This window comes from Sphaeramia orbicularis, chromosome 12, assembly GCF_902148855.1.
Source record: "Sphaeramia orbicularis chromosome 12, fSphaOr1.1, whole genome shotgun sequence".
Classification (NCBI taxonomy): Eukaryota; Metazoa; Chordata; class Actinopteri; order Kurtiformes; family Apogonidae; genus Sphaeramia; species Sphaeramia orbicularis.
Genome location: NC_043968.1, coordinates 61,372,902 through 61,398,720, shown reverse-complemented (window position 1 = coordinate 61,398,720; position 25,819 = coordinate 61,372,902). Strand labels below are relative to the sequence as shown.

Genomic DNA, 25,819 nt, shown 5'->3' with positions numbered 1-25,819 from the left:
CTTCAAAATGTAAAAAAAAGAAAAAAAGAAAAGAAATAATGAAAAACATCCACTGACTGTGAAAGGGAAGCAACTTGTAACCACTTAAGGGCTGAGGACAGTTTCATAGCTGCTGAAATAAACCTTTACCAACTAACTCATCTTAACAAACACAGAATAACCCATGTTGGAGCAGTAGGTTGTCCCTCAACAATATCTCTTCAGAGAAAGCCAAACCAGAAATCAAATACTGAAAAACATTTTAAAGAGGTGCAAAGAACTACATCTCAGATTTCCAAGTCAAGTCACATTACACTTATTTATTTGGCTTCCATCTCAAAGTATGTTGATGTGTTTCAGCACAGAGCCTTCATTACAACTCAGAATAAACTGTGTTGGTGAACAGTGGACTACAGTTAAAGTTTAACCACATATTTGCATAGTGATTTAAGCATTTTTGACATTTTTTGTGATATTTGTTATATATTCAGCTGAACTCCTTCCCATCTTCTGTGCGATGATGAGAAATGGTAGGAGTGGGAGTTTCACTTTAACATAAATAAAGCAAATAGCAAATGTGAGGTTGTGCTGTTTTCTGTTCTTTCACTCCACTGTGATAGTTACATGTTGGTTACTCTCCTCTACAAACTGTCAGATCTATAGGGGAAGGGATGTGTAAACATCATTGTATTATTCTACCATATACTCATGAATAGTAAAACCTAACTTTTATGTATATATTATTTACAGAGCTGTACAATATGTGTTTCTGCAAACATAAGCACGTGATATGTATATATATGTGTATATATATATGTATGTGTGTGTATATATATATATATATATATATATATATATATATATATATATATACATATATACATATATATATACATATATATGTATGTATATGTATATATATGTATGTATATGTATATATGTATATATGTGTATATATATATATATATATATATATATATATATATATACACATATACATATATACATATATATATATATATATATACACATACATATATATATGTATGTATGTATGTATATGTATATACATGTATGTATATATGTATATATGTGTGTATATATGTATATATATATATATATATATATATATATATATATATATATATATATATATATATATATATATATATATACACAGACACACATATACACACACACACACACACACACATATATATATATATGTAAGGGTAGAGACTGCGATCTGGTAGGATCGGCGATTCTACCAGTAGAAACTCCGATCAGAGTCTCTACTGGTAGAAACTCCGATCCTGCCAGTAGAAGGGTTAGGGTTAGGGGTTAGGGGTTAGGGTTAGGGTTAGGGTTAGGGTTAGGGTTCGGATCGGAGTTTCTACCAGTAGAGACTATGATCGGAGTCTCTACTGGTAGAATCGCCGATCCTACCAGATCGCAGTCTCTACCCTGACATATATATATATATATCACCTAAAATTTACTTAGGGGGTCAAATGAGTGCCCATTTTTGTCAAAAAAAAATTGTAAGAAATGCAAAGAACTGTGTTGAAATAATGCTAATACATTTGTGCACAGACTACTGATATTATTTGACAGTGGAAGCTCTATTTTCACAAATATTGGATTTTGAATAGCACGTGTATGTGAAAACTTTAGCTGGTGGACGGACGTGACAGTGGATGGACGTGACATTACCCATGATGATCTGGTCAGTACCAGTACTTTATTAGTAATAAACTTATATACTTAGTATTGCTAATTCTCCTCTTATTCATAAATGTTAGTATTGTGGATCTAAAACAATAACAGCTTAACAAAAACACAAAATGTGGCAGTGGACGGATGTGACATGGTTGTTATGGATCCCATCATACTGATGCTCAGCAGCCATGTCACCTTTTCCACAAATGATCCCTGTGCAAAAACTAGTATCATAATTATTTATTGTATAGTTTATCATCATACTAAAGAGTAAATAACAAGATAGAATTGTTATTTATTTATAAAAATGCTTATTATTAGAAAACTGTTGATTTAAAAAGTGACATGTGACATTCTTAATGTATGTATTGACGTAACATAAGCAGGATGGATCAGCACCATACTCCATATTGCAACCTGTAAAAATAAAACATGTGATATGTAGGATATAATCTTGTAAGAAAAATTGGGGAATCTAAAAGAATAGAATATTTGTTTTTCAGGTAAATTCAGTTAAAATATATCTTGGCCATTTGTGACATGAAAATATAGCATTAATTGTGATGAAATTTGATATTTTTGACCTGAAAACATAGTTCGTATGACCATCAACATGTTGTAACAGAACTGAAATCCTCTAAATTTGCATAACTTGCATTTACCAACACAAAGTTCCTTTGGGGATTCACTTATATTGATTTCTTATGCACAAAGACATAAATAAGACCTCTAAGCAAATTTTAGCCCACACACACACACACACACACACACACACACATATGTATATATATATATATATATATATATGTATGTATATATATATATATATATATATATATATATATATATATATATTTTTTTTTTTTTTTTTTTTTTTTTTTTAGTAAGATCAACTCAGTTCAGCTTTCTGTGAAGTTCTGCATGTCAAACAAGGAAAGAAAAGGGTCATAATGGGGGTAGAATATTATTCTTCCAATGCAATTTAATCTATTTTACTTATTTCTAATATAGATTGCAAAATATGTTTTGTTTGGATTTGTTGTGGGTATGTTGAACAATGAGTGTCCGATTGACTCAGATGTTTTCATCTGTAGATATGTCTCATATTCAACTCTGTTAAAGTCACTGATATTTTTATAGTCTTATTAATGAAGAATCTCGACCGCTGCGGAACATGTTACGTTTGCGTCATTGTCCCCTAGAAAGATGGCGGCACCTTTAAGACAAAATGAGAGTACTTCCTAGATGGGCGTGGCCACTTATGGACAGCAGCCAATAGGAGTGGAGCAGTTCTTTCACAACATTCCGCTCGCTCCCACTGCTTCCGTCCTTCCTCCTCCTCTCTGTTGGACCAGGCCGCCTCCATGCGCACTGTGACACGTAACTCTGTCCATTTCATTTACGTGACCAGGCAGGACACGTCCACCTGAGCCAGGAGCGGAAGGGGGGACCTCTACGAGCCCATGTCTCCGTCCAAAATCTGATTTATCTTTGACATTTCTTAATATGGAGGCAAGAGACGCGACTGCAGGTAATGTGGTTGTTATTAGTTTGTGTTGTGGTTCCACTAGACCACTAACCAGACAGATCAGCATGTTAATCCAAAGATAAACTGTTCTAAGTTGAATATATAAACAGTATTTTGCTGTGCTGTAAATCTCTCACTCGAAGCTCGTCTCAGTAAAGCCAGATAAGATGGTACAGATCATGTTGACGTAACGTCTGGCTCATAAACATGAATAGGAGGAGGTTAACAGTGTGTGTGTCTGCTGGACTTCCAGGTGCTCATGTGAGCAGTGATGAAGGGGAACAAGCCACAAAGAAGGATGCAGCTCCTCCAAAAGACAAATCACAGTCCAAGAGCAGGATGGAGCAGATCTTCGGGTTTAAGAAGGAGGACCTGAGCTCCTGGCACAACCTGGTGGCACTTCTGAACCGCCCCACAGACCCTGCTTCTCTGGGCATCTTCCGCTGCTTGTTTGGTAAGCAACAGTGGAATGGAACTAGGAACTTTTACACATCTGATCTATGTCTACTTAACTTGAGTATCTCCATATTCTTCTACTCCCCTGCATCCTGCAGGAAAATATTGTACTTTTTACTCCACTACACATTTGTTTAACAGCTTTAATACTTTTCATATTACAGTTTCATCCCATTCCTGTTTAGTTAAATGTGTTTGTGTCTTTATGGGTTGAGAAAGTTCCCCTCCTTAAACTAAATAAATTCTTGAACACTGGAAAAGCTTTGAGATCATGAAGACATTAGAAACATTTAGAGATACATCATTCATATACAACCATGATACAACAAACATATGATTGTTATGGAGAATATGATGCATTAATGTACAGTATATGAAATGGTTCAAATGAGTTTAACCTTAAAAATACAACATATATATTAATGCAGCAGTAAAAAATAATCCAAAACAGCATGTATAAACATTGGGATAATTTACTACAAAATTACTGCTTTACTTGTCATACTTGAGGTACATTTTGCTGATAATACATACATACCACACCAAAACCCAGAACAAAAACCCACGGTGAGGCAGCATTTAGCCACTATGGCCCCCACCTGTGGAACAGCCTGCCGGAGAGCCTCAGGACTGCAGAGACTGTTGTTATTTTTAGAAGAAAATTAAAGACACACCTTTTTAATCAGGCTTTTAACTAATTTTTTAAACTCTTCTTGTTCTTATTTTGTTTTATTTATCACTGATACTTTATCTATTCTATTTTATTTATAATCTTACGTATTTTACTCTTGGTACTGTATTTATTTTATTTTATTTATTCTTAGTCCTATGTTATGCTTTTAGTCTTTAGCTTTTAACACCAGTGTTTCCTCAGGGGGGTCCTCCACACTGGGAGCTGTGTCTGGTCTGCTAGTGGGGGTACTGTCCTTGGGTCCCTTTGGCCCCGCTGGCTGGGGGTCCTCCCTTCGATGTGGGGGGTCCACCTGTCTGTCGGAGTCGGGGGGCCTGGGTGCTGGTCCCCCCGATGGCACGGCCTGCGGCTCCTCCCAGTGTGGACGGCCCCAAAGGTGGCGTTTCCTTGATCCACAGTGCCATGCCATGTCTCCCTGTTGTGTGCGTGTGCATGTGTGTAAGTGTGTAAGTGTGTGTGTGTGTGTGTGTGTGTGTGTGTGCGTGTCTAGTATGGAGGGTGGGAGGGAGGGGTTTTCTTTGTAATTGTTATTCTATTTTTATTGTGTAATTGTTTTTAATTCTGTAAAGCACTTTGTGTTGCATCTGTGCATGAAAAGCGCTTTATAAATAAAGGTTGATTGATTGATACATTTACTTAAGAAGTGGAGGGTATTTAACAATGTTGATGAAAAAAACTGTGGATATTTTTTATGTCCAAAGAAAGACATTCAAGATACACTTTGGGTTGTGCAAAACAGTAAGTCAGTGTTTAAGTGACTTAAAGGTAAATGGCATGTTGGTTTTCTCCAGTGCATTTACTCAACATTATTATTTGATGACAGAGTAAATGAAAATTTGCATATTAGAGGAATTATGTGTACTTTGCGTCCTCATTAGATACCGGATTTCGGTTTTGGGTTTTTGATTGGAAAATTTTTAAGAACCACTGATGTGAAGAATACTTCTGTACAGTATTACTTCTTCTTCTTTCTCTGTCAGAACTGATCAAGCTGGAGCAGATCTCTTATTAAACCTTCCTGTGAAACCTTTCTACTTTCATGTGTCTTCTTTGTAGGGCTGCTGATGGCAGTTGACATCACACAGGAACGTGGCCTCAGTCATCTGGACTACAAGTACCTGGATGGGGCGCCCGTCTGTCGCTTTCCACTCTTTAACTTCTTACAACCTCTGCCGATGGACTGGATGTACCTGGTTTACATGGTCATGTTTTTTGGTGGGTCACACTCTTGTTTCATGTTAGACGTTTCACACCTGTTCCACCTCTGCTTACAGAGGCTGGTGGAAGCTTCTATGACAGTGATCCAGGTTGCATGGAAGTCGGTGTCTTTGTTGGAGATGAAAAGGAATCTATGAAACACTAAATACATTTTTTTAGGTTTCGTCTTTGAAACTAACTAAAGCAAAAATATCACAATTTTAAGTCTGCATTTAAATGAAGTTGTGTCTCATGTTTTCATTGTAGGGGCTGTTGGCATCATGCTTGGGTGTTTCTACCGACTTTCCTGCCTTATGTTCATATCAACTTACTGGTACATCTTTTTTCTGGATAAAACTGCCTGGAACAATCACTCTTACCTCTATGGTCTCATTGGATTTCAGCTCACACTCATGGATGGTAACAGATACTGGTAAGTAGATGTTTATAGGTGTGCCTATTTATACACCTCTGGGTAAGATTATGAGGTAGCTTCAAATGTCCAGACTTGAACCAAACTGAAAACCTCTGGAATGTGATGAGAGGAAGATGGATGGTCACATTCCATCAAACCAAACTGAATTGTTCTCACTTTATAACTTATAATTGGTGTAGAAATGGTATAAAACACTAATATATCTTTAGTAGAAAAAGTGAACATGAACTCATATCCATTTGATTATCTGAAGAGTAGGGCTATTATATTATATTCTTTATTAGGAAGTAATGCTGTTAGTAGTTTGTAGAAAAAGTTTATTTTAGTCACACATTCCCTAAACAGTAAAATCAATGGTCTGTAACCTGGCTTTCCCAAACTGTTGGGGACCCAAAACAGGTCACAGACCCATTTTTTCTGGGTCACCACTTGGCATAGCTATAGTTCTGTGTTTGTCTGTGTATTTTAGCCTTTGAATTGTAAGAAATGCAGAAAGGTTTCAATTATTTAGTGTTCAGTCTATTGTTAACCATCCAACATTACCCAACAGTGTTTAAAGGGGATGCTAGCATCTTGCTGATCATTACTGCCACTCCCATTGCATTGTCCTTAATGTGGATTAGGCAGCAAATTGCATGTATTCAACAATAATTTGATGGTGCAAGAGTCAGTGAAAAATGTAGATATTTTGGCATTTCATAGTATATTTTTTTCTTTTTCTTTTATATCATATATAAGTTTGGGCACCTGTGGTCTATTTAATGTGTTTTTATTTGTGCTCAACTGAGTTAGAAATGTACGTTCTGGTCTTCATGTAGGTCCATTGATGGTTTGCGGAGACCCAGTATAAGAAACGCTCATGTGCCACTGTGGAACTACACCTTGTTGAGGACACAGGTTAGTACATCTGTAACATATCATTTTCATTTCATCACTGTTCATACCTGTATACAGTCATTCTAATACTGACTATTTTCCAAAAGATTTTTATTGTGTACTTCATCGCTGGGATTAAAAAGTTGGATGCTGACTGGGTGGAGGGGTACTCAATGTCGTACCTGGCGCATCATTGGCTTTTTGACCCTTTTAAGTATGTACCAACAAACAGTATTTCAGCTTCTAATCTCTGACTGTTGTATCTTAAATCTCTGACTGACAGTGCTATTTTTGCATCTCTTAGGCTCATTCTTCCTGTGGAGTTAGTGAGTCTGCTGGTGGTGCATGGAGGTGGTCTTATTCTGGATCTGACAGCCGGCTACCTGCTTTTCTTTGATGTCACAAGACCATATGCATTTTTCTTTGTCTCCTACTTCCACTGTATGAACTCTCAGCTTTTCAGCATTGGTGAGTATGTTGTTATAAACACATTTAATGAAGTGTGTTTTCTGTTCTATCATGCTATTATTTATTTATTATACCTTATTTATTCATTTATCTTATTTTTGTGTTATTCTTATGTCTTATTAATTAACTTATTAAATAAATTATTGCGCTAACTGCAATTATTCTAAGTAATTGTGATAATTGCCTCCATTCAGTTTCATAAAAAGGACTAGATGAAACAAACACCATATTCTCATCACAGTTCCCACATATTTTCTACCACTGAGATTTGACTGGTACGTTTTTAATGAGTGTTTGCACCCTCTTCATCTTGAGGCACTTTAATTGTTGGTTGTCGTTGTTAGTAATTTCTTTGTATATTTCAGTATTAGGCTTATAGTGTTGGGTAATATATTGAGTTAATTCATTTGGGTGTGTTAAAAATCCCTACATCTTAAAATGGTGATAAGTGCTTTTTCTGGAGTTCTTTCTTCAATAAGTATTAAATTGTAACCTGTGTGTTGTAATATATTCATTGTGGGTTGTTTCTCCAATCATTGCCTCCCACTGGAGCTTTATTTTATGTAAAACTGGTGTTATTTTTAACACATAATGCACAATGACACCTTTCCAAGTGCTGTAAAGAAAATAATTCAGCCATGTTTAGTCTTGAGTTTAGGTAGACAGAAAAAAAATCACGATTAGTCCAAAACACTGGAAGAAACTGAGCTTTAATTTTTGTTTTTAAGGCTAGTAAGTGGTTCCTATTCTTCATTAGTTCCACTATATGTCTATAAATAACTATTGCTAGGCTCATAATAAACTGGTGGCATAAAGTGTACAGAAAAAAAGCCATTAAATCACTCAAAATTTATGAAAAACGTCATTATCACAACCTAAAGAGTTTCATTGTTTGCTTGCAGGGATGTTTTCCTACACAATGCTGGCCACCAGTCCTCTCTTCTGCTACACTGACTGGCCAAGAAGATTCTTCAGCCATTTCCCAGAATTCCTCAGGGGAGTCCTGCCACTCACGTCGTCGGACGTTCAGCCCAGTTCCTCCTGTGTTTACAGTGAGACCGAGAGCAGGAGCACAGAACGCCAGGAGACCCCACCTGCCACCAAATCATCCAAACTAAGACTGAAACACAAGCTACGAGCCATTTTTGCCATTGTTTACATATTAGAACAGTTGTTCCTGCCGTACTCCCACTTCATCACGCAGGTACATCTGCCTCAGTGGATGTTTTTGTCCCAGATTACAACATTTTTAAAGTTACTCTTCATTTATTGAACAGATAAGGTGATGCACTAAGTTCCCTGAGTACTTTTGGGCAGAGGTTGCACTATGCTGTAAAGAAAGGCCTTTAATCCTCCCTGAGTCACAGGACTGATAATGTAGTTGCTTAATCTGAGTCAACACTGTCAGCAAACAGCAGTTTAGACTCGATTTGTCAGCAAATGGGTGGAAGGTCTACAGAAACAGATACTCAACCGGTCACTTTCTATGTTTCCTTCTGCTCACTATCAATTTTATGTTGTAATTTAGGTAAAAACTTAATAAAACCAACAGAAACAGCCAGAAGTTAGGTTAAAAGAAAAGTAATTTTTAAAATAATCACACCATCATCCTGATCAATGTCTTTTTTTCTTAATGTAGGGTTACAACAACTGGACTAATGGCTTGTACGGCTACTCATGGGACATGATGGTTCACTCCCGCAGCCATCAACATGTTAAGATCACCTACAAAGATGGAAAAACAGGAGAAATCGGGTATTTGAACCCAGGGGTGAGTCACAGAGAAAACACCAGCAGTGACATGTGAGCGTTAAGTTAAATCTATTTATTCAGCTCAGCAAACACTGCTTAAACAAGTTTGGGTAGGTGACAGTACATTAGCAGGAAACACGGATGTGAAATAAATACAGATACTGAACACTAATAACATGATTATTGTATGTGTTTGTTGTAGGTTTTCACACAAAGCCGTCGTTGGAAAGACCATGGAGACATGCTCAAGCAGTACGCAACCTGTCTCAGTCAGCTGCTGCCTCGCTATAACGTCTCTGATCCTGAAATTTACTTCGACATCTGGGTTTCCATCAATGAACGCTTCCAGCAAAGGTACAAGAGGTGGCACTTAAAAAAAACAAACAAACCACATATCACCACTAGGATACACCAAAGCACTTGCACCACTATTTTAAAATACTTATTTAAATAAAAATAAAAATACACAGTATGTGCTTTCATGTATTGTTTATATGTAAATTTCACCTGTCTATCCTTCATACATATACATTTTTCTACCACTGACAAGTGTCTTTTCCACTGATAGTATGGACAATGCATTTAGACGGGGTGAAGGTAATGTGGGTAGATTGCATGGCATTAAAAAAAATAGAAAGTCAACAAAAGGCTAAAACATCTCAATAATACCACTCATGCTGTGATTCGAACCCAGGCCTCCTGCACCGTAGCCAGTTGTGTTATCCACTGAGCTATCCAGCCACTTGTACACAGTGTAGTAGTATTATTTATTATTCACTGATTCCATTTCTGAGGAAGTTCTTGATTCTTTTCGGGATGTGATGTTTACTCCTGTGGGTGGGGCTTGAGGCTCTCCTGTCTCTTTTATTGGAGGGGGTCCACCACACACGAGCCAGTTATAACGAGAATGTATTATGGTAAACAGAGAGCCTTGGGCACAGATTTTTGCCAAACAGGAAACACGTGACTTGACTACTTACTAAATGACGAAAACACTTTAAAACTACACTTGAATGCAGATTATACGCGGTACTCACACGGTGTATCATGTATAGCTTGTTTATTGTGCCCTTTATTGATGAGCTGCAACTATTAGAATGTATTAACTTGTGCGTCTCTCCTCAAAGGATCTTTGATCCGCGTGTGGACATCGTGAAAGCTGATTGGTCTCCTTTCAAAGCAAACCCTTGGCTGATGCCACTGCTGGTCGACCTGTCACCTTGGAGGGCCAAGTTCATGGAGATTGAGGGCACTTTGGATAATCAGACAGAGATTGTGTTCATCGCAGATTTCCCAGGTTTAATCTTCTATGTTTGTTTAAACTGTAGTTATGTTTGTTGTCCATTTTTACCAATCTCAATGATAGGTTGAAGTTTTAATTTAATAAAATACAGGAAAATAATACGTACAGTAATATGATGCCACAACAAAATAACATTCCAACTAAAGTAAAAACTATCTCACAAAATCAAAATGAAAAAGAATCAAAAACATTAGATTGACAGTAACACTACATGTACAAACTAACATATGTCTGAATATCAGCGAGTGCATATTTACACTCTTCTCTACTTATTTTTTCCATTTCATAGTGTGTTGTGCTTTTTTTCAATGTTTTGTGCCGTACGTTGTTTCCATAAGAATTTGGCCTCTTCCTATAGCTTTTGTTTTGCTTTGAGTTTGACAGTTTTATTTATTATAATATAAAACCCATGATAAAATTATTATTATTAAAAAAAACAAGTAAGGATGGAATACCATCCTTCAGGGTTTGAAAGGATGTAGTCAATACATATTGTAAATATATATTTTTTAGGTTTTTCAATGCATTTCCAAGGTACATGAAAAAATATAAGCTTTTATAGGTTTCAAAGACATTTATTTGCAAATATCATATTTAGGCAAAGGGTCAATTTATGTAACTGCCAAAATATTTAAATTCCAAAAAGCTTTGAATAGAACCATTTCACCCACCAGAATACTTGTATTTAATTACATTGTCTTATTTTTCATTCAGAAAGCCCAAACTTAATGTTTAAAGTTATTATTGTATGAAATGAATGTTAAGTGGCTTTAGGCAGTCCTGAGCATCAATCAGGTCAATTAAAAAAACAAAAAAGACAGGTCCTCATCAAAAATCTACTTCATAGGTCTCCACTTGGAAAACTATGTGAGTGAAGATCTGGGCAACACCAGCATCCAGGTGCTACAGGGTCAGGTCAATGTTGAAGTGCTTGAGGAGAAGAAGAACTACACACTGCAGCCTGGTGAGATGATGAAGGTACATCAACACACTCCTCTCCATTAACACTGGACTGTTGAGTGTGAACTCAAAACATTCATAATCATATGTGTTAATGTGTGTGCAGGTACCTGCTGGGGCTTACCATAAGGTATACACAGTGTCAGAAGATCCTTCTTGTTATATGTATATTTACGTCAACACCACAGAGGCAGCGCTGCAGGAGAACTTCACCAAACTGTTTGAGCTTCAGGAGAGAATTCGCAATGGAACAGGTGAAGACTGACTTTACCAGTAGGTGGAGCAGACGTGATTACATTAGTGAATTATATCATCGTTCATCTCAGGCTGTTAAATTCTTTATTCTTGATAGCTGTGAAATGTGTGGACTTCCAAAACAACTCTTGAAGTTTTATTTGATGTCCTACCTGACAGAAACTGAGCCGCTTCCACCTGAACTGCAGCCTCTCGCTGCTGCAGAGGACGAAGTGTCAGAGGTCAACGCCACCGACCCGATTGTGCGACTGTTCCTGAAGAGGCAGAGACGCATGAAGGAGGTGAAGAAACGCAGGGAGGCCGGTGTGTTGGAGCGACTAGAACGCTTCGCTGTGAAAAAGTACTACACGATACGAAGGGGGTGAGTATCCTCTTTGCATTGGTACAATAGTCCATTTAAAGATTTTACAGCTGCAGTGCTCGAAAGTTTTTCAAGTGTTCGTGGGCAAAAATCCACAATTCCGAGAGGGGGGTTGAGTCATATGACTCAAGTGACAGTTTTAGGACTTGACTCCTGACTTCAACCAACTGCGACATGGTGTTCACCTGACTCATGGGTATGACGTATGGATAATGACTTGATAAATCACTCAGCTCAGAAATGTACTGAGAGGTCAGTGTTTAGAGACGCTCAAACTTAGTTACCTCCGCCAAGGAGGTTATGTTTTTGCCAGGGTTTGTTTGTCTGTTTGTTTGTCTGTCCGTTAGTGCGCAACATAACTCAAAAAGTTATGGACAGATTTGGATGAAATTTTCAGGGTTTGTTGGAAATGGGATAAGGAAGAAATGATTAAATTTTGGTGGTGATCGGGGGTGGGGGGGCCCACGGGGGGCGCCACTGATCAGCCTTGGCGGAGGTCTGCGCTCTCCGAGTGCTTCTAGTTGGAAGATGTTTTTTGTGGTTTGATGTAACAGTAAAGACAACAGTTACAGCTATACACTGAGAATACTCCACTACAAATAAGCACAGGCACAGTTGCCAATCAGTGATTAGGTTCATGTCATCTATATTTATATTAATTCTTTTGATTTGGACTGACAGGTGAAAGCTGCACATGGATGGTGTGTAATGTTATCCCTGATTTTACCTCCTATAGCTTTACTTAGACCTTAACAAATAAGTAAAAAAATATAGTTTAGATAAATTAAAAAGATGCAGTAACACTTTAAACTCCACAGTTATGGTACAGAAAAACACCAAGGCACAAAAATGACCAAATCCTCTAAGACATAGTTTTGTCTTCTGTCTGGCAGGTTCCTGATGTCAGCCATTGCCATGCGTAATCTGGTAGTGGGTCTGCCGCCCCTGGAACAGCTGACCAGAGAGGTCGACTTCGCCAACATGAAGGCGCCTCAGTCAGAAGGAAACCAGGATGAACGGCTCAAAGATGAAGTTGGACACGGAGAACTTTAAAGCTGTTGTTTGGGCCAAAAATAATCTGGTGAATAACCTGCAGGTGCTGGATCACATTATCTCGGACAGATGTGTGTGTTACTACTACTGGACTGTTACTGCTCTGGGAAACTGATGCTCAGATACTAAAAGACATTTTTAATTTTCTACGCTTCTGAAATTTGTTTCAGATGATTTTCAAATGCCAAGTTGTATTTTATCTTTCGTTTATGAATTTAAGTTCAAGCTAAGGATACATTCCTATTGTTACTGCTGCAAAACAAAAATACTGGATATTCTCAGATATGTGCCAGTTTCCTGTGTTTAATTTTACTGAACATTCTGATCAAAAATTAGCCAAACATCTGCATTATTAGATCTGCTACTATTTCTGCTTTAATTTCTATGATGATGTAAAGCAATCTGAAACATTTGACTGAATGATGAATTGATGTTTTAAAGGGGCAGCGTTTCGTGAACGTACTGAAAATGGTAGTTTGTCAGTGCTCTTTCTCTTGGTACTTGGACAAAGTTTAATTCATGCAAACAGATTTGCAAACATACCTTTTTTTTGTTTTTAAAGTGTTTTAATCTTAAGATTTATGCTAACCCTGTGATGTGAGGAATAACTGACAGTTGCTTACCTTTTTTAGTCCCTTTTTATAATAAAGACATTAAGATGTGAATAAAGAAAACATTTTTTTCAATTAAATGGGAGAGGTCTGTGGAAATAATCATTTTATTTTTGTTAGTGTCAGTATTTTACACGTCACCCTTCCTAAAGTGCTGAGACAGCAGAGTTCCAGTGTTCACTGTAGGTTGACATTATGGCACATTAATGACACTTTTCACATAGTCAGACCAAACAGTACAATGATACATAATAACACAACAACAAGAGGGATCTCATGGTTTAGATAAATTCATCAGTTCAGTACAAGATATTCAGATATGTAGATTTCACTGTGCTGCAATGAACGTTCAGTTATCACAACAAAACAAGTGTTAATCCAAAGGGAAGTTCGGTTCTTAGTTTGTGTACATCATCGAAGTGAACAACAACAGAGGACTGACGGCTATGATTCATTTAGAGTTTTCAGAGTAGACAGTTTAGACATAATTCATTTAAAGGGAACAACATAAAAAAAATATGCATTTCTAAATATTGCACAGTATTTTACTGGTTTAAAATCTATTTTTCATAAATGCTCTGCTGTTTCCCTTTACATCATGGGTGACTGTTTCAAATCACCACAACTGACCTTTTACATGTTTATGTACATTTAACATAAAAACTGTCGTAACCTGTGGTAGTGTTACATACTGACCTTTACTGAGTGTTTTCAGAAGCCTTATTTTCCCTACATTATCCTCATGTCCACACAAACCCTGAACCTTATAGTGGAAATTTACCCCCATGAGGCATCTAATGTACATGTGAAGAGTTTTAGCCACTTTAGTTCAACATGGAACAATAACAGAAAGAAACATAACTCAACATAGAGCTGCAATAAATTAAATTGATTACTTGTTTACACCTATGTTAATCACTAATAATCAGTTTTAGGGAATAAAAATATAAATTCTCTGATTGCAGCTTCTTTAAACTGAGCATTTTTCAGTTCCTTTCCTCCACTATTTCAACTGAATACCATGTCTTGGGGTGTTTTATGACCAAATGATTAATCAATTATTTGAGCAAAGAATCAACAATGACAATAATTGTTATCTGATGTCATGATTAGCAACAATGTTAATGCTATTTTAGGATAGTTGGTTTTGAATGATTCCAGGAGGCCGATGAGGAAAAAATGAATCCAATGCAGGCTTCATCAGTGCGACTACTGTGGAGTTATTGTTAACGCTCACCATTTTATAATATAAAGAAAGTGCACTGCCGACAGAAAGACGAGGCAAAATAATATCAAACTAATGTTCAGTTAAATTTAAAAATCTGCATTGTGTAGCCTGGGATGACAGTTTGCACTTCTCAACCTAATAAAGAGCTTCTACATGTTTTTAACTACATCTCCTCATATTTCCTCAATCCTCAAAATACTATATATGAGAGGAGCTGCAAAGAGGAGAAGAAAACCCAAGGAAATTGTCCTCGAATGACATCAAATATTTTTTTTAACCACTACAATGATACTCACCTTCACCTAAATGTGTATTTCCTCATTCTCAGGTAACACTGCACACGGCATTCCTGCATTACAGTCAAATATTCAAGCTAATTACTCCATCAAACTGTCACCACAGCAAATACCACACCGCTCCACTGCAGATAAAAGACTTCTGTTCAATAAAATGTGATGTGTACCCTACTTAAAGTGCTGGGGTGTTTTTTCTAACTCTGTCTCATAGCTGTCGACTGCACCAGAAAGCACAAACACCCTCTTTGGTCATATCTAGTCCACGTTGCCCTTCTGCCCTCCTTTAGCTGCTCGGCTGAAAATTGAAAAACCACAGCTCTGGTCCTAGAAAAGGAGGCACCTCCCTGTTTACAGGCCACGATCCAGCTCCTCCGACTCTGCCAAACCAACCTCAGTGTCTGCGTCTTCACATCTTCTGGTGTCCAGTATCACTCCAGACACTCTTAAATCTACTTTGAGCATCTTTCCCTAATTCTAGATCCTGAATTAACGTTTTTCTTTCATGAAATAAAGCAAAATATAAATACTTTTACCTCTGCCTGGTTGGAAATCTTTTTGCCAGCACCTGTTTGTCTGTCAGCTGGATTGCGCAAAAAATATAGCATTAATTTTCACTAAATTTAGTGGAAGGGTCAGAAATTGGGAATCCACTACCCAGAAAAACAACTTTTTGCAACGTGTGATAATGTGTTAGAATCAGCTTGGTGGGGGCTTGTGGTCTACTCTGTGCTCTTCTAGATAATATATGTATTTATCTACAGTTCATTCTCATCATTAAAATATTTCATTTTATCAGCTTGATTTGATTATAATCCCTCAAAACATTATTTTCTTTCATGATTAAAAAACCAGCCACACATGTTAACTTAACGGGCATCGGGACAATGAAGGATTACAGGTTTAAGTTTTAGATGTGATGCCCCTGTTTAAGAGATTCAGCATCAATATGTCAAATGTGCTCCATAAGCTCCTACTGTTTTTAATGTTCGTTTTAGGAAAGACCCTAGATGTATTTGCGGCTCAGTGTTATGTCTTAACTTCTTATCTCCTTTCAGATGCACACTAAATGATGTGCGAATGTAAAGCATCCATTAGAAGTGACGCGCCTTCGGATGTGGCTCCTGAAGCTCTACCTCGGCTGAAGATCTGGGTAGAAAACTCCATGTATCACACCTTCAATCACAACATTTGAAAATGTATCTGGAAGAGAACAACAGAGGAAGGTATTGATGACATCTGCAGACCTTCATAGTCTATATATAATCAATAAATATGTCTGAACTAACCGTGTGCTGACGGCAGCAGATAGGGGTCTCGGAGGAACAACATGACGGGCTGGTGTGAAAGTTTACTGTAAAGAATCCACAAAGCAAAGGTCAATACAGATGTGGAAGACCATACATGAACTACAGCACCTGTCGAGTTTGCAGACAGTCTTTTATTATTTATGAGAGCAACATGCATGTTCCTATTCTTTAAATGCAACAAACAAGGCAATTTAACAGTGTGAAGATTTTTTTGACCAAGTAAATATATACATAAATATGGAAGAGGATTAGGGCCTTTGAAAAAAAAAAAATATATATATATTTTTTTATTATTATTCTGTGAAAAAAGTCAGAATTCTGAGAAAAAAGTCAGAATTCTGAGAAAAAAAAGTCACAATTCTGACTTTTTCTCAGAACAATAATAATAATAAAAAAAAATATTGGATATCCATTTTTTTTTTTTTTTCAGTGGCCCTAATCCTCTTCTGTACATAAAGGCACAGATATTGGTTGAAAAAAAAAAACAAAAAACAAAAGAAAACCCATAAACGATAGAAGAGTTTGGATGAAATGTAGCTATGTAACGTTCCACTTCACAAGTTTCTGTTTACAACAGGTTTGGAGAACATGCAAATTCAGTATACATACGCAGATTGAATGCACTATAGACCATGACTGAGTGCACTGATGTATGAAAAACAGTTTTCAGTATTGACACAGATCAGTGAATACAGCATTTATACATCTCTACATCCAAATTTGTCAGAAAGAACCAAATCTCTTGAAAAGCATCAGTCTGTAGGCATTTTGAGACCTGAAGGCTATTCTGTGTGGGGAAAATACACTGAAGGTTTCACTAAAAGGACTTTAACAAGGACAGAAAAGGAAGATCAAAATGTACCACTCCACAAGAGGACAAGTACCCACAGTGTGCCCAGCCTTCGCAACAGATACTTAAGTAGTCCTCAGATTACAGCAGAGCTCAATGACACACACAGTGAAGTAAATGTCAACATCCACTGTTGTTAGGAGGCTCAGAGATGCAGAACTGATGGACAGAATTTCTGGCAGGAAACTACTCACCGCTGAATCCATTATTGAAAATGAGCATCAGTTTTCAACTAAGTTACCTGGTTAAATAAATAAAACAAAGCATTTTTCAGTAAAGATTTGGTTGTTTCCTGTCATTTTGAAAACTATAAACAGTATGCAAGACATGTAAATGCCCTATATACTAACCTGGACCAATGCTGGCCCATCAAACTGCTTTACACTGCTTTCACACACTCAGTCACAGTCTAGAAGGTATTTTAACTTACATTGATATAATCTGTTTGCATGTTGTACAAACCTGCAAAGTGGAAAGTGACATATATAAATGTATTTCACCCAAAATGCACTGTTATGCCTAAGATAACAGTTTGACAAATATCAAACTGTACCAATGTGTGTTTGTTTAGTCAAAATAAATCTTCATACCATTAATTTACCTGGGTTTTGGTATATAAACAAACAAATGCATGTGTCTCTCAGAAATTATATAAGACTGGATACAGGGTTCCTACATGTTAAATTTAAGACTTTTTAAGACCTTTTTAAGACTATTTAGAACACAATTTAATACCCATTTCACAGCCTATTTCACAGCCATACTGGCAAAAATTTGTAACTCCTAGAATTTAGGAAAATGTATTTATTTCCTCCAACGTCTTGATTTCCACCGTTCCGAGTCATTTCTCACTGGGGCCTGGAAAGTTAGAGGTAAGTGGTTCCTAATTTCGATATAAATTGTTGGGTTGGAACGGGTGGAACTGCGTAGACTAACGTTACTTTCTCTGCAGCTTGGACATTTATCAGACACATTTAAGCCCATTTATATCAGTTTATGGCAACATAAAAGACAAAGACCCATCACATCAAATTTAATACATTTTAAAGACTTTTTAAGGCAGATTTGTAAATAGGACTTTTAAGACTTTTTAAGACCCAACAGGAACCCTGTGGATGTTTCCAATCTTTTCAGAGGCATTGTATACACAAGAAGTTAAAAAGCAGTGAAAATAAGATTAAAGTTTTACAAAAATGAATAAAAACACCTAAAAAAAAAACAACAGTAAAAACACACACCTTGACTCCTCTGATTCTGTATCAAATGACCTGAGAAGAGGAAAGTAAATGTTAAACTCACACAAAGTCTGAGCTTTTCATTAATCAGTTTCCCTAAGTCTAGTCCTAGTTAAGACTAAAAAAATGTTTTCATCTTCATTGAATGTTTCTGTTACTGTTGCATTAGGCTTCATCTGTATCTGAAAAAATAGCTGAAAATGCCACAAATTAGTCCTTTTTATTTAAAAAACTAAACAAAACAAACAAACAAACACTCACCCACAACTTTCTGTTTTTGGCACTGAAGGAAAATGGCGGATATTCAGGAAATCCAGGAATATCTTTGGAAGGACCTCATTTTCCATAATTATAGTCTGACAAAACAGACAAAACAAAAGCAAATTACAATGTGGGCATGAAACAGAGAACCAGAGCTGAAAGGGGCTGGATGTGACCTTTATGTTGGTATGGACAGATGCATCTACATCTGTATCCTCATTTCTATGTTTACTGTGGGATAGATTGTAACTGGTGGAGTAAGAAATAAATTGTCTGACATCAATATAGTGCTGCAGTCCTATTGTTACGTTGGCAGTGTGGACAGTGTGGACAGTGCGGATAGTGTGGACAGTGTGGACAGTGTGGACAGTGAGGACATTGTGGACAGTGTGGACAGTCTGGACAGTGTGGACAGTGTGGACAGTGAGGACATTGTGGACAGTGTGGACAGTCTGGACAGTGTGGACAGTGCGGATAGTGTAGACAGTGTGGACAGTGTGGACAGTCTGGACAGTGTGGACAGTGTGGACAGTGTGGACAGTGTACCTGCAGGTATAACTCCAGACCCTGCCTCCTCTGCTCCAGGACTTTGGGAACCCAGTTCCTAACATGCTTCGAAGGGATCTCAGGCGGTTTTATGCTTTTCTTTAGCTATAGTGATTTTAGACAATATATAGTTATTAATATAAAAAAAACACAGATGAATAAAAAAACAAACAAACAACAAACCATGTACGATTGTTTTAATTATTGGATAAAAAGTGCCCAACTGCTACAAGTTTACAAGACCACAAAAAAAATAAACACAGCTGTAACAGTAAAACATTCCAATTACTGGTTCCCTTACAGCTCCTGCTTAAGTAAAATATTTTTACTCCAAATTTTGGGATTAAATCTGCTCCAAAACAGGTGCCCGTCCTCAGGCACAATTGAGGGAGTTCATAATCATGCAGCCAAAAGAAATCAACACAGATGGAGGAAATTTTACCCAAGAGTGCATCCCTTCATCCTTGTAGTTTTTGTTTGACAGTACAAACAAAAATTAACCTCATCTTTAACTTCACATGGTTCATATTAACAACTTTGATTCAACAACAATATATTTGGAGTCTTTGTGTATATATAAAAGTTTTAGGATGCCTTTAGCTTTGTTGCTTTGACAGAGGTGTAATGAACATGCATCTATTTCTTAGTCTCTCTATTAAAATACAACAACAAAATGCAAGAAGCTTGTGCACAGTACTCCATTTGGATTTAATACATCCTTAACTCTCTTTGATCCACTTGCCTGGACATTTTCTTAAATTGTCTTATGGAATATTGTACCAAGTTTCATGCAGAGTATTTCTTTATATTTCAGCTATATTTTTATTCCTTTTCTATCCAAATGATTCCATATAGCATATGGAATCATACCATATAGCTACAATGATTCTATTTTTCCTTGAATTTATTGTTGTTGTTGATGCGGCTTACATATTCCTGTATGTTCCACTTGTACATACACTGTATTGATACAGAGAATGAGAAATGCATGTGTATGGTCATTATAACTTCACTCAAACAACAAACTTGATGGTGGCCTATTTTTGCACTAAATTTTGCTCAGTATTGACTATCAACAGACCATTTTTCTAACCGGTTAAAACATGACGAATATTAACACAGTAAATACTTGAGCTGAAATTATAAGAATCAGTCAAAATAAATCAGGTAACTGCTTCTTTAAAACTGACCTGAGAAAGATATTAAAAAAGATGCTGAATTGTGAGTTTAAACTATTTTTTTTTTATTGACAGAGCTTCCTGACAGAGGTTAGTGTGTCTGTAACCTCTAATATATTATTCTGCTCATTTGTGGGTTAAGACTAGACTAGGTTCTATATGTGTGTATTGCTGTGCTGTAATAGTCTAAAAAACTAAAGAAGGTTAAGATTTGTTAAACTATTACTGAACAAAGATCTATCACAAAAATTTGCAGTTTATCACCCTGGCCTTTTTGTAAACATCCTGACATCTGCAAAATAACCTGTTCTGGAAAATGAACGACAAATTTTTAAAATACAATATTAATTTTCACAATAATCTTTCTATATTTCACCTGTTAAATACTAAACCTTCATTTTCTCCTCTACTATTAGAATCAAAACACATACTGCAGTGTTTTTCAGCCTTGGGACCTTGACCCCACATGGGGTTGCCTGGAATTCAAATGGGGTCACCTGAAATTTCTAGTAATTGATGAAAACAAAAAAACAAAAAAAAAACAAAAAAAACAAAAAAAAACAAAAATATATATATATACACATATACATATATATACTAATAAAAATATTTTTTACTGATTCAATATATATTTCATTATAATTAAAGCACCACACACTTTTCGTAAAAAAAAATCAAGTTCAAATAAAATGCAGGATATAATATCTGAGAGGGCAAATGTTGATTGACCCGATCATGTGACCGCATGCTCACAGTTTGAATTATTGTTTTTTCAGTATTAATTTACAGCCTTGTAAATCCAAGCTGGACTGACTGTACATATCCTGACCAAGGAAAATAAAATTCTCACTTTGTGCAGTAATCTACGCCTGGCTTTTCTGCCTCCATCCATAATAATATATCTTATAGCTATAACCTAAATGTCGTCTAAAATTAACGTTTATTTGGAGTGTAGTATAGCAAACTATTGCATGATCAAAAACAAATTAATTTTAGCAAAAAAAAGTCTCTGTTTGAATATCTGGGGTTGCCAGAAATTTATGATGTTAAAATGAGGCCATGAGCCAAAAAAGGTATGGAACCACTGACGTACTGACTTAATGCTGCCTGTGTTCCTTAACTTTGCAGAGTCCAGAACAAACCAGTGTGTAAAACCATGTTGTTCCCTGCAGGCTTTGTGGTTTTAAAGTGCTGACCGTTACTTAACAACATCCTCCTGTTGAGCTACTTGTTTCTCCCCTCCCTCTCGTGCCTCCTCATCATCGTCTGCCCTTGTGGTGTTAAAATTTCAGACTGTTGAACACCGAATCTCACCATTTTATGCAAAGCATGAAATTCACTGTAGCGTTTCTCCACAGTGTGTTGTCTGCCATTCATCAGCACTTCAATTTTAAAGACCTGAGAAAATGGAAGAAGAAGAAGAAGAAGAAGAAAAAGAAGAGGACATCAGCCAAAACATGATCCCTCTCAATGTCAAAGCAGACATTTCTCTGACTGACTATCTGTGTATTCAGCTGTCAGTTTGTTATGTCAGTGAGTTCCCAAGAGGAAACATCTGGTGATAAAAATGATCTGTCAGAGTTTCTGTTAACATCCCGAAACAGACTCACTTCTACTTCCCTCACTCAACTGTACTCTTCCCTGATTGAAATGATTTTCAACATGCTCGCTGCTGTTCTATGTCAAAAATACGTGAAAGAGGAAATTCCCCGTTACATGACACTTTATCACTGTTAATGCAATGGCGTCTGACAACACAAAGAAATAATGCGTCATGAAGACGGACAGCTAGGTAAGCAGTATTAACAAATCCTGGAACAGCTCAGAGGAACGCGTCAACAAAATGTGATTTTCATTGTGAAAAAACACAAACACATGAGAATAAAAGTCCAAAAGAACAAGTGAAACTAAGGTTTTTAAAAGAACTGTGACCTGTTCTTGTAATTAAAAATCTGTGTATCTGTGTTACTATCTGTCTCTAAAGGTCAAAGTAACACACAAATATACTGGTTACAGAATAAAACTATAATCATCATAGTGTGATTTTTGTCTTGAAATGTTATTTTTAGATCTAGAACATGTGGACAGGCTGTTTTATTATAACGGCATGCTAGTAAGTCTGTGAAAATGGTGAAAAATTAAAATGACACTTTTGTAAAAAGCCAAAATAAGGAATTTAACCCTTTCATGCATGAATTATGAGAACCTTAGTTGAGTTTTTTTCCTGAGTGTTTTTATTCCTCTTTAGGCATGAAAAAAACAATGCGATTGAATTTTTTTTTTTTATGAACCTCATGGAGTTACAAAAATGTCCACTCAGCTGGACACCAATTTTTGAAGCAAAAAAACATGTATTTAAAACTCATCATCAGAAAGTGATAAAAGGTGTGAAAACTATGACATAAAAACATTTTTCATGCAGCTAATCTGATGTTTTCTCATATTTCAACATACTCTAATACTAGTTATTACTAACTTCATGCAGACAATATGCAAAAAAAAAAAAAAAAAATCTTTTGATTAAGAAAACTGTTGATTACAGTCTAATAACAATTAGCAATTGATTTAACACGTTACTGTAGATCAGGTTTATCAACCTGATCTGCAAAGTTACAGTAATGGTATATGGTATGAATTACAATGTATTATGAGATGATGCATAAGCGTCCACTGTGTCAGCTGATATGGAACGAAAACAACAAAACCCTTGAATATATAAGAGAAGAGCTGGAGAATAACTGTCCACTGTAGTGACCAGTATGCATGAAAGGGTTAATGCCATCTGAAAAGCTATACATATAGTTATATATTACATAAAAAGGGCAATGAAGCATGGTTTGTTTCTTACAGATAAAGCTTCTATAGTTGTGTTCCAGCTTGTTTTTTTTAAATGACTGATGAGCAGCTTCTTTTGTGTGTAGGTCTGGTCAAAGTCATATCATCCCATTATTTTACACTTTTCTGTTGGCATTCCCTGTATTTACAGACCAAACAAACCACTAACAGGCAGATTCACTGTTAATCCAACACATTTATAGTACGAAAGTCAGGATTTACTCTTTACAGACATAAACCCACTGAATTAATCAATACAAATCAGAAATCAAACCTGCATGAAAGCGACTGCGTTGTAAATAAAGACTTGTTTTGTTTTTGTTTTTTTTTTTACATATTACCAGTTTACAATAACAGTAGGTAAATTCAGAGGGCTTGTGATCTGATAAATGAGGTGAGTAGTTCTTTTTTCCAGAGGCTGCATTAGAGCAGACAGGAGGTTCAAACACACACAGGTTACACTCACACACTTACCGTGTACCCCTTCTCGATCGAGTTGTTTTCGGATCGAAAGACGGAATAGACACTCTGACCGGATGCATTTGGATTCAATAAAGAGACAGTTTTCTAGGTGACTGTCGGATCCTCCACAAACATACACACACTGCTGCTGCTTTCTCCAGTTAGTCTGGCACACAACGATAAAAATCTGTGAATTTAAAACAGCAGCACAGAGGCTCAGTGTGGCCCTCTGGTGGAGCGGAGGAAACAACTGCAACATTAAAAAAGAAAATGAATGAGGAGTTATTTTTAGCTTAACTTTATTTTTTGCACTGCACTTTCAGATCTGTCATAGATGGAAAGTGTGTTACAAATAAAGTTCCTTCTTCTTCTGAACAACAACGTCAACAATAATAATAATAATAATAATAATAATAATAATAATAATAATAATAATAATAATGATAATACAGGGTGGGGAAGCAAAATTTACAATATTTTGAGGCAGGGATTGGAAGACAGTGTATGACCAATTAGTTCATTGAAATTCATGAGAATTTAAATCTTCAAATCATATTTTACTGCATTTCTAATAGTCTTGTTGTCTACCTCATGTTCAATTGCCATTTTTCTCATGGATTTGGTTGGATCCTTTAGGATATTGGATTTGAGAGCTTTAATAAAAGCTTTGGTACGTTTTTTGTTGCTTCCTCCACTTACAGACTTTCTCGTAATAGTTTTACTCAGTCATTCTCTTCTTTCCATTATAAACAGTCTTTATGGACACTCCAACTATTTTTGAAATCTCCTTTGGTGTGACGAGTGCATTCAGCAAATCACACACTCTTTGACATTTGCTTTCCTGATTACTCATATGGGCAAAAGTTTCTGAAAAGTTATGGATAATAGTGTTAGGTATGATTATGACATCAATATATGTTTGGTTTCAAAACAACTGACGTAATGCCTGCTGAGAAAAAACAACTAAATGTTCATTGTAAATTTTGCTTCCCCACCCTGTATTAATAATAATAATAATAATGATAGTGATTATTATTATAATTATTATTATTATTATTATTATTATTATTATTATTATTATTACCGAAATGAAAGAGAAACAGGCAGCCTGACTCATATGTAATAAAGTCACGAGAGCAAGCTAAAAAAAATTGAATTAATTTAACCCTTTCATGCATACTTGTCACTCCAGTGGACAGTTATTCGACAGTTGTTCTCTTGTATATTCATGCATTTTATCGTTTTAGTTCCTTATCAGCCAACACACTGGACGCCTGTGCATCATCCCATACACTGACATTCATACCATTAGTGTAACTTTGCTGTTCTTGATAAACCTGACCTGCAGTGACATGTTTGAGTGGAAATCAATTGCTTGTTATTGATATTAGACTGTAATTAACAGTTTTTCTTGAATAAAAGCTTTTTTTTTTTTTTGCATTCTTCTCTCCATAAAGTGAGTAATAACTAATATTAGAGTATGTTAAAATGTGATAAAACATCAGAGTAGCAGCATTTAAAAAATGTATTTCATAGTTTTCACACAGTGTATCAATGAATTCATGTTTCTTTGCTGCAAAAATTAAATGCACGGTGTCCAGCTGAGTGGACATTTTGAAAAATACGTTCATAAAAAAAAATTTCAATCGCATTTGTTTTTTCCATGCCTAAAGAGGAATAAAAACATTCAGGAAACAACTCTTGATTAAGGTTCTCATCATTCATGCATGAAAGGGTTAACAAACTTTTAATTTTCATTCACACAAATCTAGGACTTTGAATAATAATAATAATAATAATAATAATAATAATAATAATAATAATAATACACTATGCATACATTTGCTTACACACATATACATTTTTGTATTTTGTACTAGACAGGATAGAAATTTCAGAAACTCTGCCGAATCAAGAAATGTAATTATATGTGTATACACAATTGTATGGCATTATATGTAATTCAGTGCTAAAAT

General features: G+C 36.1%; 2 protein-coding genes across 3 annotated transcripts; one reads left to right on the top strand and one right to left on the bottom strand.

The window, feature by feature from the left end:
• The first annotated feature begins 3,022 nt into the window (after positions 1 to 3,022).
• ggcx (gamma-glutamyl carboxylase) lies at positions 3,023 to 13,725 on the top strand. 2 transcript variants are annotated; one of them, XM_030149232.1, is made up of 15 exons: positions 3,023 to 3,229; positions 3,480 to 3,683; positions 5,433 to 5,588; positions 5,838 to 6,003; positions 6,825 to 6,903; positions 6,990 to 7,096; positions 7,187 to 7,350; positions 8,253 to 8,554; positions 8,990 to 9,121; positions 9,305 to 9,456; positions 10,230 to 10,399; positions 11,253 to 11,383; positions 11,472 to 11,619; positions 11,780 to 11,981; positions 12,875 to 13,034. In XM_030149232.1, exons 1-15 carry the CDS (start codon positions 3,205 to 3,207, stop codon positions 13,032 to 13,034), a joined length of 2,298 nt encoding a protein of 765 aa, XP_030005092.1. In that variant the 5' UTR covers positions 3,023 to 3,204. The 2 variants fall into 2 exon arrangements, with proteins under 2 accessions (XP_030005092.1, XP_030005093.1); XM_030149233.1 differs by having other exon boundaries at positions 3,205 to 3,229; positions 3,480 to 3,680; positions 5,430 to 5,588; positions 12,875 to 13,725.
• Positions 13,726 to 14,368: 643 nt separating this feature from the next.
• Positions 14,369 to 24,046, bottom strand: snx24 (sorting nexin 24). The gene is given in 8 exon segments (XM_030149235.1): positions 14,369 to 16,369; positions 16,456 to 16,520; positions 18,565 to 18,594; positions 18,823 to 18,917; positions 19,369 to 19,473; positions 21,861 to 21,944; positions 23,856 to 23,896; positions 23,899 to 24,046. Coding segments are annotated over 8 exon segments (516 nt in total). The 5' UTR covers positions 23,924 to 24,046; the 3' UTR covers positions 14,369 to 16,298.
• Between the last annotated feature and the right edge of the window lie 1,773 nt (positions 24,047 to 25,819).

What these genes read in the sequence shown, in the direction of transcription:
- ggcx (XM_030149233.1), top strand. Translation starts at nt 3,205, where the DNA reads ATGGAGGCAAGAGACGCGACTGCAG. An exon ending in CTCTCAGCTTTTCAGCATTG is followed by an intron (nt 7,351 to 8,252) that starts GTGAGTATGTTG and finishes GTTTGCTTGCAG; the next exon opens with GGATGTTTTCCTACACAATG. An exon ending in AGCCTGGTGAGATGATGAAG is followed by an intron (nt 11,384 to 11,471) that starts GTACATCAACAC and finishes ATGTGTGTGCAG; the next exon opens with GTACCTGCTGGGGCTTACCA.